The sequence below is a fragment of the Cottoperca gobio genome, chromosome 9, assembly GCF_900634415.1.
Source record: "Cottoperca gobio chromosome 9, fCotGob3.1, whole genome shotgun sequence".
Lineage (NCBI taxonomy): Eukaryota > Metazoa > Chordata > Actinopteri > Perciformes > Bovichtidae > Cottoperca > Cottoperca gobio.
The window spans coordinates 18,955,357-18,968,878 of NC_041363.1; the positions used below are offsets into that span (position 1 = coordinate 18,955,357).

Consider the following 13,522-nt stretch of genomic DNA (forward strand, 5'->3'; position numbering starts at 1 on the left):
ACAATTTGTTTATCTATTTGTGATTGCTTATCTTTTACTCTGTGTGTTTCTACCATCTAAATAAAGGGATGCCCATTTTCAATATAAAAAAATCAGCCCAGCCTGAAATTGCACTTCAAAGTCATACTTCAGTTGTAGACTAATTATTGTCTTTCATCTGCAGATACCGTCACAAGCAGGTCCCTGTGTTGGAAGCAGGAGGCAACATGAACCACGCCCATGACTGGGTGTGGCTTGGCAACGAGGCCGACCTTTTAGCTGACCACTCTGACCATTGCCAGGGCGGTCTGCCTGATGAGTGCACCACCATCATTGACCGGAATGAAGGAGGATACGGAGATAACAAATATCTCCTGAACGGGGCTGGCAACACCTTGATGATGGGCGTGGGCACAGGCATGGGCACCATCAGTGGGAGCGGTGGCACAGGTGGACACCGGGGCATCACCCACGGACAAACCCTGCCTAGATCTGTTGCAGAATCACATCAGTGCCTTTCCGCAATAACTACTGGTGGCAATAATTCCACTGGTCAAGCGGAGCATCTGAATAATTCCCCCCGAGCCACGGCTGCAGCTGCAGTTGCAGCTGCCAAACGCAAACGCGTCCAGTTCACGTCTTTTGCCACTGTTCTGCCCAATGATAATTTGAGTGGGGGTGGCCCATACACCAACTCTTCTGTCCTGGTGACCAGTGGGAGCGAGGATGACATAAAGTGGATTTGCCAGGATATGGACCTGGGTCAGTCTGAAATCAGAACCTACATGGAGAGGCTACAAGACAATCTGTGACTTATGGGAAAGAGACTGAGAAATGGAGGGGCACAGGATGAGTGCAGGAGGGGGAGGATGGACAATGAGTACAATTCACCTGTAATGCCTTTGCAATGGATGAAGGGAGGGAGAATGTAGGAATATGAGCAAACAGTAAAGGAAACACAAAGTGTGGCCAAGACTTTAGAAGATTATTGAACAGACAGCGTAGGGGATGCTTAAATTTAACTCCCCTTAGGCTGTGAAAAGCATACTGTCATCACTAGCTCACACTGAAATCAATGGTAGCAAACAATAAATAACCATATGAGTTTATTTTATATTATTTATTGTGAAAATATTAGTGTAAATAAGTGTCAATAATAAAGTCACTATTGGTTATGAATGTTTATTTTCAGAATACCAGTAAACCATTGTGCTATACAGTAAATTCAGGGTATGTTATTGGACAAACATTATCAAGTCACTATACATTTTAAACGAGGATGGCAAGAACATCGTTTCTGAAGTATTTTTTACTCATATGGTGTATCGCCAGCATTGGTTGTGGCTGATGATTGGTTATTGATAGATCTAGTTTTAATATTTACCTGCCAAGTCTGCTAATAATAGTTATGATTACTAAAGAATACGTGTGCATCAGAGATACAATCCGTTTGTTTTTTTTGTTCTATCATGTGACCTATTTGCTTTTGGCATTGCTCAGAAGTAAAATGTAACATCTAAAAAAATCTAATCAGAAATATAAGACACCAGTGGGAGCTGCCATTCAGCATTGAATATGAGCGATCTTGCTCTTTCCAAAAAACAACAGAATGTGTCAAGAGTTGGAAAATGATATGAAATGCAAAAGACTGTTTCTCCCTTGGATCCAAGACAGAGGCATTTAAAATTGCACAATTACAAACAGGAGAGGACATTAGCCATATTTGAGGCTTAATTCCTGTTTTGTGAAACCTTCCAGCCAATGACTTTCTCCCTGTATACAAAACCAATCGCATCTTCTCCCGGCCCCTCTCCTTGTCTGTGATTGGACAGCAGTAGAAACTTTGTGAACTAAAGTATACAGTGAAACACTGTCTGTAAACTAAAAGGAGACTGACTGAGGTGTCTCATATAAATAGGAGGCTGCTTGGGCTTTGCAAAGCCCGACCGAACACTTAATAATGATGATTATTTAAAACAGAAACCACGAAGGCAACAAGACAGACCAGAGTCCCAACAGTGTTCTACATGGAGCTAACCGGATATATTGAATGACATTACACTACAAATGAAAACTGAGTGACACTCTTGAATATGTCATGCATAGGTATTGGTTAATGAAACATTGTTTGTTTTGCTGAACATAATTATGTAGTTTATTTCCTTTTGTTTTTCCTTTTTGATGAATAGAATGTTTTATTATGTTTTGTTCCCTGATTTGGGAAGATATAAATTGTAGCTTTTGATTTCAAAGATTTATTAAGATTTTAAGGATATATGATTCTTTTTTTCTCCTAGATATCTATTTATTTAAATTAACATTCGAGAGGGTGAGGAGAGAAAGAAAGATTGAAAACAGACCTGCTGGTGAATGATAGCACATAAGAGAACAAGTGAAAAGAAGGAGACAGAACAGGCAGAGGTTGCCTCACCTTCGTTAAGCTCAGGTGACGAGTCATGAAGAACTGACAATAAAAAAGGAGAAGTGTAAGATTGTTAAGATTGCAATATTTATTTATAAATGTGTTACTGTTTCAGAGTACACTGTATGTTGTAGATAAATAAACATGCTTCAAAGTGCTTGTGAATAGGATTGCAGGTCACTAGCCAACAACATGGTGATATTTTGTAAATTTTACAGTGCAAATATGGTACACAATACTATCTACCACCACAATGTGAAAGTGATCTTATTGGTTCTTTTTCTAATGATGTTCCTGTCTTTGTTTAAATTATTGAATGAGTTCTTGTCTTTGTACAGGGTAGGAATCGATTTACCTCCATAATGAGATTTAAAAATGGAGGTAGTCCATCGTGCATCACACTCAAAAGTACTTGAGCATGGTGTGTCCAAGAGATCCATTTCAAAAAAGTAAATCAAACCAAATGTGAGGATGTTGAGCTAGTCCAAAAGAAAACAAAGGCTGAATCTGGACTACCACAGATATAACTCTATTTTCAATAATTTGTGTAACAAGATACATAATAAAAATGCACATGAAATCACAATGACCACATTGTAAATTCGGAGACATAATAAATACAGGATTCAAAGGACGGAGGTCAGAGACCAGTTAGAGACCTGAGCTGATTTCAAATGGGGGAACTAAATGGACTGCACAGCCTCCACCAAAGCAATAGATATTTTGACTGGTAATGGTGGCTAAACTGTGTGTTCTGGACTGTACACATTACTGTATCTCGCCTACTCTAATGTAGCTACAAAAACTGCTGTGATTCAAAGGATCAGCCAAACAGAAACAAGTTCGATAGTCGCTGACGGTAGAAGTGTAGCAATGCTTTTAATATAAAAAACAAAACACTTTGACTCTTAACTAGAACTGTGAGTTTAATCATACTTCACAGCGTGTGACACACATTCTACCTGTTGTATAATTTTAAAAACTGTATGAATGTCAACTGAAAAAAACAAGGTTATTTCTGAATATTTTGGGGGCATTTGCGCTTTTATTTGATACTAGAGAAAGACAGATCCTCTGTATGTAGCCATTGTGGAAGGACCACAATTTACTGCATGCTTACTAAACTACTGCTGAGCTTTAGACCCGTTCCCAAGAGGAATTGTTTTTACACCACAAAAGTTTGGCTTCTTTGTCATCTTTGCAGCTGTCACACAGAATGGTATACTTGGTTGCAACCAGAGAGCAGTAACTCTAATTTGGTCTTAGAAATACAGAGAACTTTGGACACAGACAACTGTAAGTGCAGAAACAAGAGCACGGTTGTTATATTATTATTATTATTATTATTATTTTATTTTTCACTTTCCTCTGGTTGACAGGCTGTTTATGTTCATATTTAATCAACTTGTAATAGAAATGTTTTGCCAATGCAGGTAGTAGTGTGATGTTCATACAGCGCAAGTAAAAGTACAGTAAGTACATAGCAGTAAGCGAGGGAATTGGGCCTACAACAACGTGTTCAGTTTGTTCATACTAACGTTAACATTTTCAATATTCAACATAATGCTACACAAGAAAATTGCATTTCATCCAAAGCTTATTTTTCTAATACAAAACTGTTTCATATGAACATAAGTCCGATGAGAGTATCAGATCCGGATACCTTTGAAGGATTGGAGGATTTAGTTGTTCTTTATGTTGTCACTCAGCCTTGTAAAACACACTTGTTAGGCTTTTTGTCTTCAGAGGGTCTGCATATATAGTTCTGCCTTATTTTTCTCAGAGAAAACAAGGAGGCCTTGTTTTCAGAGGGTGATTTTACATTATTAGCCACTGTAGTCCCCACTCAAACCCGCTCTTACACTCCAGAGCAGTGAATATATTACCTTAGAACCAAATGAGTTCTTCATACATTAACTTGCAAATAAAGAATGCATTTTGCACACTTCCTCTCAGATGAAGCCAATACACAGCAGTAGTCCAGTCAGCAAGCAAGCAGTAAAACAAATGGGACCTCTACAGTGGTAGTGTGCTGAAAACAATCAAACCACAAAAAAAATTAAAAGACATATTCTCAAAATAGCTGAGGGCAGCAGTTGAATGTGCTACAGGTAGAAGAGGCGCCGGTGGCAATGAGCCCTAAAGGTTTTTTGTTGATTTCCTTTTCCTTTTGCTATTGTCATTGTTTAAACATGGTTCATCGAGGCCAATAAAAACCCATAACCAAAATCTGACAGCCTGCTCCTTTGTCTTATCATACTCTTTTATTGTTTTAGACAGTTTGACTCACAATAACAATCATCTTCAGCTTCCTGTCATGATGTTCATGACAGGACAGGTAGGTATAGAAGCTGGAATTAAAGACATCACTAAAATGACATTGTTTTAACATTATCACAGGTTCAGACTTGTGTGTTGAAATGTCAAAGCTTTGCAATACTGTGAATGAAATTATTTTTTAAAACTGTATACTTGGTATTTATGAACTATATTAGTAATGCAAAGTACTGAATTTATGCCTTATAGTTTAGAAAACACTGGACAAAGTTGCCGGCATTTGATCTCACGTCTCCACACTGGATATAAAATAAGACAAAGATTTCCAGCGCAGTTATTGTAATAAAAAAAGAAAATAAGTGAAACCAACAGTAACTGTAACTTTAAATAGGAATAGGCAACGACATCATGGGGGCCTACAAGACAACAGCAATTGTCTGAGCAGAACCACTCCCCTATGTGTGGCTTAGAACAATGCCTGCTGGTTATGAGTTGTGTCCAACTTAAACTGATGTCAAGGCATCAGTAAATGGTCTGCTCATATTTGAGTTTAGAGCTATTTGGCTTAACATTTCACCAACAGCTACGATATTCTCTCTTTTTTGGATGGTCCCATTTTACAAATGAAGGGATTACCTCTGAGAAGCACTCATCCTTTGAGATCCCTTGCTAATTTTGTCTCCGCTCTAATCGCCGGGTTTCTGCAAGCTGCCGCTTGGAGGCCCGGTGGGAGTCTTGATGATGGCGAGGCATTGACACCGAAAGTTAATTAAGATAAGGCCTTGTAGCCCACCTGATTACCACGAATAAGTATGAAATTAGATATCCACAATAAAGTTTACATTTGATCTTAAGTGCCTCCATCTCCCTGTGGCACACTGCCCACCATCTCACAAATTGTGTAAAGAAGGAGGTAAGGTGGGGATGATATGTCTTCCTCAGAAATGGGCACAAATCATCACAGTTGTTCGGTTGTGGTCAGTCAATGTCCCCAGACACTGTCATCAATAAAATGCTGTATACAAAGACACGATACAGTCATATTTTATAAATAGTTTGACATGATATAGGCAAATGTAGCTTGACTGAAGGGATATGGCTTTCATCCACAGCACAGACTGTATTATTTAAAACCCAGAGGCATATGAACGACTTGTCCTGTTGGTGAGGAAATATGTGACAAATGAGTTTTGACATGGAAACACGAGCTATACAGATGTGCAAACACAGTATTTGGTGATGTAAAATATGTCAGCCCGGAATAACTCTTGGCTGGACAGAATCCAGTCAGGCCTGGGAACCGCAGCAGTGTCTTGCTTACTCAAATAAAAATATTAAAATAATATGAACTAAAATAGCAGGGGAGGAATTATTATAATTATAATACAGACAAATGTAATTTAATGTTTGAATCTAACGTTAATCAGGTAATGCGGTTTATAGTGTAAACCTAATTTTACTCTTCAGTTTATTTCAAGTGCCAAGAATCAACCAAATAGTTTCTGCACACACACACACACACACACACACACACGTACACACACACGAGGTTATGGGGATGGGTCACTGTCATTTTAGCAAAAATATTAGCAATGTCCTTGTCCTATCAAATAACAGACACTTCTTTTCCAGTTTTATTGAGTTTTCTCAAATGAGTGTGTTGTCAAAAATGGAATAACATCCTTAAAGTAGAGACAACCCAACTCAAATCTACCGAGCGAGGGGACACCAGGTCAAGTTAATTAAGAAAAGTGGAAGTATCAAACAATAGTTACTGTCACTGTGGGTGCACTGTAAAGTGGGAATGGACGTCGCTGGAAAACAAACTTATGAGAACTCTCAACAAGTAACGTTAAGCTAACAGAAAGTGAACAATATTAAGCTATCTAGCACGTTAGTGACATGGAAAAACCGTGAGTGTTAGCCTGTTTTCCAGTGCTGCTAGCGGTACAGTGCTTTTGTCATATAGCTCACAGTGATGGAGAGAGGAGAAGAGGAGTTATTTGAACTAACTAAAAGGCCGTCACAACAAGTGCAGTTGGACTTTTATTATGACCGGAATATGGACCACTTCATCTCGACTGACGGAGAGGAGAATGGACTTTGACGTCTACACGTGAGTCAGATAACGTTACAACTGTCTGTCTGTATAGTATGCCCCCCCCAAACAATGTTACATATTTTGCCCTGGCTGTCTGCGTTTTTAACGCCCTGCTGTGTGGGTGAGTGATGGGGGCTATATTGTTTTATGGCCCTCGTTTGTTGTTGCGACAGGGACAAGCCCGCCGAGGCTTTGAATAAATTGACATTTGCCCAGGTTTGCATTTATTGGTTATTTAGTCACTTGTAGATTGTGTGTGATTTGGGAATGAGACTGTGCAGAAGGTCTGCTAGTTGCTTGAGATATTCAGTTCATCCTTGTTCTGTTGTATAATGAATCATTAGCTTAAATAAGAAATGCTGGAGGTCTTGTTGTTTGTATGCTTTTCTGAGCTTTGTAGTACGGTATATGTTTATAGGTGCATAAAAAAGTCGTCTAAGTCATGTATATATGATATATGCTTTTTCCCGCTACAAATCTGAATTGGTTAGCATGTTAACTGTTGTCAAAATAGCACATTAACATAATGTATTTATACCTTTGTTATTTAGATGACCTGTCAGACTTTGCTTTTGAACCACATCACTGCTGAAATGGGATTTTTTCGTCAGAGTTAATTTTCTCTAACCGTAGTGTCAGATGGTCTTTTATTTTGTGTAATGCTGGAGACTTTTACATCTTCAGGCCACTAGAAAAATCCTTAAAAGAAAACAATCTCATTAAGAAAAATCACTCACACTGTTCACACTCAGACCATAATCACAAGCCAAAAAGGTTGGGGACCAGGGATTTAACTGGCACTCACAGTTTGGACCAGTCAGAACCACTACTGGGGCATTGTCCTGTGCATGCATCGGATATGTATGACTGAACTGTGAATTCATGACTTTATATTGGTAGTAAATCAACAGCCTTGCCTTTTCTTGAGTGCTTGGGGGTGAGACAATAAAAAAAAAAGGATTACCTGAAAATGGCTTCAAATAAGACTCAGACAGGATGCTCCAGATGATAACAATAACTCCCACACACACATTTGCTTGAACTATATACATGTTCAGGCTTTCTTATTTTTTACAAATAAATACCCTCCTATCTAATTAATTTACTCTATGTAAATACATTCTTCATTTACACACAAAAAGAAAAAGTTGCATTATTTGTGTCTAAACTGGGGACATCATGTGGTTTCACCTTGTTTGGATGCTGCAAAGCACAGATGCTGTTAAGTATTTGTACACCCAGACAGAGAAGACAGTCAAAGACCTCTGGAGACAGCATCACATCAGTGCATGGGTCAAGTCAAAATGGTATTAAAGTGCATTATTTGTGAAGGTGACTTTTTCTCAAGGACATGTTCAGTATAGAAGTGTTTAGGTTTGTATATCTACTATACTGTCAGCAACTGCTTAGGATGAGCTGAATCACTGTAATCAGTCCAGTTGTTTTGATGTGCAGCATTTTTAGCCATGAATTAAACTCTGTTCTTTAAAACATAATAATGTAGATTTTAAAACGATTTCATAACTCCAATATGCTCCTGCTCTTGACACTATGTCTCATTAGAAGTGAGATGATCTGTAATGCTCGAGGGCTGAATTTTGTTTTGCAACTTAATTAATTAAAAACTCAAGTTTGCTGTTCATAACTTTCTTTTTGGATGTCAGATTAAAACATGTATAATAAACATGTATACTTGAAGCTTGAATTAAGGTGCATCAATACCAAAAGTAGTCAGAACTATTCAGTTCAATTCTGAATGAAAAGGTAAAAGATTGTCCAACATGCCTCTCATTCCAGGCTGTGTGTACACAAGTTGCAAGTACTTCATGCAACATATTATTTTGGGCTTCATATCGCTTCCCCACTTATGTGTCCTCAGGGAACAAAACACTAGAATACCATTTTAATATAATATAGTCTTAAACACCACCATCTCAAACAACAGCCTCCAGACCACAGTTACATCAACACTTCACTGACAAGTGTAAACAAAAACTCAATATGATAGACTTTATGAAAATGTTGTTTTAAATTGCAGTAGATCTTACAGTAGTAGTGCTACATTTTGCAAATTTTGTATTTCACTGCACATTTTAAGCTCAATATTGTAGAAAGGTTTTCAGTAGAATTTGTTCAATAGAGGTTATATCTTGCATTAAAGGCTGTTAAATATATTTAGCATGAAAACAAAACATTGTTTGGCATTTCCTCTCTTGTTGACAGTATTCACCTGTTCATCAGGAGAACCAGCTTTGTTTCAAGTGAGTTTTTTCCATTATGTTTAATACACCTAAAAACTAGGTATGCAGTGATTTATCGGCCGAACAATGGTATCTGCATCAGCCAAATTGTTATTTTTTGTTATTGTCAATCGGTAGAAACGTATGCTGGCGTATATGAAAATTCATCTCACGTCCAAATACGTCCAACTTTTCATCGGATCGGAAAAGTGAACGCATACAGATACGCATGTCTAACCTATTGATAGCGTATCACTTACTTATACAAAATGTATCAGACGAATGCCCAACGAATGCATACCGTATACAAAAATATGGCGTATACAAAATATTGGCAACACGCTGGTTTACGGTGATATAAGCTAAGGTATAAGTAGTATTGGTTAAGAGTAGGCGTTGTTACGCTGGGGTGCGTTGTTGAACGCTGATGTTTTGAGCATTTTCAAAATTATCGGACGTACCCGACGTGTGCTTCATATGCAGACGTTACGTTAGACATACGTGAATACGGAATACGTACGTGAATACTTACCTACGTAAATACAGTACGTGAATAATTACCTACGTAAATACCTACGTGACTACGTTAGAGGAACGTTAGATATAGGCTACGTCGGCTTACGGTGAATCCTACAGCCAGTTTATTGATAACGAGTGGATAACTTATTCCTACCCTATGTTAAGATTATGCCTGACGATGGAGTAATTTATTAAACGTGTTTCTACAGTAGAGCTAGCGTTCAGCATTCTAGCCGTTCTCCAGCATCAGCATGACGTGAACCAGATGGCACTTTTCCAGCTCCGTTGGCCAGAGGCTCTGATACGTTTTAAATAAGTAAGTGATACCCTATCAATGTTTGACATACGTATAATAATTTGTCACGTATACGTCAGCTACAACACCGCTGTGGAAAAGTTGGACGTATTTGGACTCTGACAAATTTTGAGCTAATTTTCATATACGCCGGCATATGTTTCTGCCATACGGAACAGTGTATGTTTGGCGTGTTTAGCGTAATGTCTGCGTCCTTCAAACGATCACAACTTACCCTTAATTTATATCAACCTATTGCCGATATTTCGTATGCGCCGGCAAACGTTGCTGTAATGCGGCTATGTGTGACAGGGCCTTAAAACTTTATTTAATGTTTTCATCTTAGTAGTCAAAGTGTCTGTTGGTTTGAATGAAAACTAATAATAATAGTAAATGACTTACTGTTTTGATTATTTATTATTTATCCCAACATTTTGCTAGTGCAAGGTTGTCAAATGTGAAGATTTTTTCACTTTTTCTATTTCATAGCATTGTTATTTATGTACTTTTCAGTTTTTGGACCAATGGTTAAAAGCAATCTTAATAATAATAATAATAATAATAATAATAATAATAATACATTATGCTTGTATAGCACTTTTCTAATAACTCAAATACGCTTAACAGTGTGAGAAATAGATTCCATAGATTTGATTTGATAGGAGTTTTATTCTTCTAGGCCTACTTACTTCCATTTTTCTTTCCCCTGGGCCTCAGTTTTTGGAACATGAGCCAGCTTGTGTGACCCTTAAACACACAGAGCCATGGGGAAGCGTCACTGAAATGTATTTTACGCCCGAGTGAGAATGCAGCTATTGAGAGAAGCCAGACGAGAGGGAAAACAAGAGCAGTCCAAAACTAGACCCTTATTATTCTTTATGAGTAATAAGGGTCACATAGAGCCTCTCAGGCCATTTCGCCAAATATCCCCCCCATTTTCCTCTATCACATACCACTCGGATGATGTCAAAATGCATCTGAATGCGTGTGTAGTGTTTATGAGTGTAGTTGTATGTGCACTTGCTTTGCTATCCTTAGGAGGACCGACATGTTGTTCTAACCACAGGAAATTGAAGGAAAACCTCCAGAGCGAGGACATTTTGTTGTGCAACTAGTTTATGGTTGCATGTTAGAGGAAACTCTAGATTCATTTATGATTAAATTAGGGTTGGAGTTAGTTATTGTTTTTTTTTTTAAAGAAGTAGGGTTGGGCCATATCGTATCGTTCACAATTAATAATATCGTGATACTGTCAATATTCCCACTTGTTGATGTAATGATGTCATACTGTTAGTGTTGTCATGATGCCAAAATTACGACATTGAGGTGTCTCAATTTCCGAAACTGAAACAATACCAGGCAAAAACCTTAAACATCAGGAAAATTAATGGAATAATAGATGACAATGTCAATGCAGGGCAGTAGAGGATGGAAAAAAAAGCCATAAAACAACAAGAGTGAATTATTGTACCAAACATTTTAATATCCAATCAGGACTGGAGGAACTATTTTTTTTTTTTTATTTAAAGGATCAGCTCTTCTTTCACATTGTACATTGATGCAACTCATAAAACTCTTATTAAAACACTAATCAGCTCTTATTAAAACACTATCATTCTTAAAATACCAATACTAATAAAATAGGGTAATGTACTTTTTTAATGGCAGGGTATTGCGTTACCTTTCTAGTGTCGGTAGACTGCAACACTACTTACCAATCAAGCATATTGATTCCATGGTCATTAAACCACTTTTGGTAGTGTGGGCAGGTGCAAAGTCCTGCTGGAAAATGAAATCAGCATCTCCATAAAGCTTGTCAGAAGAAGAAAGCATGACGTACTCTAAAGCTTCCTGGTACACGGCTGCGTTGACTTTGAACTTGAGAAAACACAGTGGACCAACACCAGCAGATGACATGGCTCCCCAAATCATCACTGACTGTGGAAACTTCACACTGGACTTCAAGCAACTTGGATTCTGTGCCTCTCCACTCTTGCTGCAGACTCTGAGACCTTGATTTCCAAATGAAATGCAAAATGTAATTTAATCTGAAAAGAGGACTTGTTTTTTTTCTCCTTAGCCCAGGTGAGACGCTTCGTACTTTGTCTCTGGTTCAGGAGTGTCTTGACACGAGGAATGTGATAGTTGTAGCCCATGTCCTGGATACGTCTGTGCGTGGTGGCTCTTCGCTGACTCCAGCCTCAGTCCTTGTGAAGCTCCTCCAAATTTTTAAATGGCCTTTGCTTGACAATCCTCTCAAGGCTGCGGTTATCCCGGTTGCTTGTGCACCTTTTCCTACCACACTTTTTCTTTCCACTCAACTTTCTATGGATATGTTTGGATACAGCACTCTGGGAACAGCCAGCTTCTTTAGCAATGACCTTTTGAGGGTTCCCCTCCTTGCGGAGTGTCAATGACTGTCTTCTAAACAACTGTCAAGTCAGCAGTCTTCCCCATGATTGTGAAGCCTGCTGAACCAGATTGAGAGACCATGGCTGTGTCTCAATTGATGGGCTGCAGCCTTCGGAGGACGGAGCCTTTGCGGTCTTTGGAGGCCTGGATCTCCGTAGACCGCAAAGGCTGAACCGAGCAGTCTATGAAATGAGACGGTCCTGTCTACGTGGGACTTCCTGGTACGCCACCAGTTGTTCACGCCCCTACATTTTGCCGCTCCCGTCGCCTAGCAACTCTCTGAAGTTATCAAGCACAGTTGACGGGTTACTTTAACATTTCTTCCCAGAGTACGGAACCAGAGATAATACTTTTATTTTTTTATTTTCAATTATTATTGAAGATATGCTTTATCACCGGCGATAATGTATTTTAGATGACACCAGGAGACACCACAGGCTTTATTGTGGCAGCCCATCAAGTCCAGCAGCAAACTTTATCTGTATATACTGTAAATGGTATATTGTTTTATAATACTTTTGTTTATAATAATCATTCAATCATTTTCTTTGTTCGATCATTCATTTCCATTCATTGATAGGTAGTTTTCTAAATTAAATAATCCCTTTTCTAAATTAATAAATCATATGTACAAAATAAATCCTTCTTGAACCTTGAAATCAATTAATTTTTCATTACTTTTCATTTATAGTTCATGTAAATTAAATACACAATATATTCATCATTATATATATTATTTATTTCAATTAATTTACATTTCATTTGTCAACAAGTTTCTCCAGCCTCCAGTCCACCCTCTCCTCTCTTCTGCCTCCGTCTCCTTCTCCCTAAAACTAAATGTTAGAGCAAGTTTATCTATACACTACTAAACAAAAGCAGATTAAGTTGCAAAATAAGTACACATATTATAAATAATAAAATATGTATAATCAATCCGAAAGATTGCACTGGACCTTTTAAGTGATATTCAACTGTCAGAAAACCAAGCAGGTAATATGAAGTATACATTATCTATACAGTCGCCACAATCTATGTAAAATATAAATCAACATTTACAACTCTTAGGTTTGAAAGTTAAGAGTTCTACTTTAAAAGGCAAACTTAGGTCGGATGCCGGCAGCCAAGAAGCAGCTCCTAGCAGCTGCTGAGCAGCTAGCTTAATTAGCATCGGTACTAACCGTCATTTTAGCGAAAATGTTATGTTTTAAGGTCCTTTGATTTTATAATATTTGTATCGTTAGCTATTCAAGAGAGTTGAAACTCAATAATTACATTGA

The 13,522-nt window shown here is 38.1% G+C and overlaps 1 protein-coding gene across 1 annotated transcript in view; it reads left to right on the top strand.

Annotated features, from left to right (window-relative positions):
- LOC115013078 (transmembrane protein 132D) overlaps positions 1–4,635 on the top strand; it is a 211,007-nt gene extending 206,372 nt beyond the window's left edge. The window contains 1 exon segment of the mRNA XM_029439060.1: positions 164–4,635. Coding sequence (XP_029294920.1) covers positions 164–791 — 628 coding nt within the window. The 3' untranslated portion in view covers positions 792–4,635.
- Positions 4,636–13,522: the final 8,887 nt, after the last annotated feature.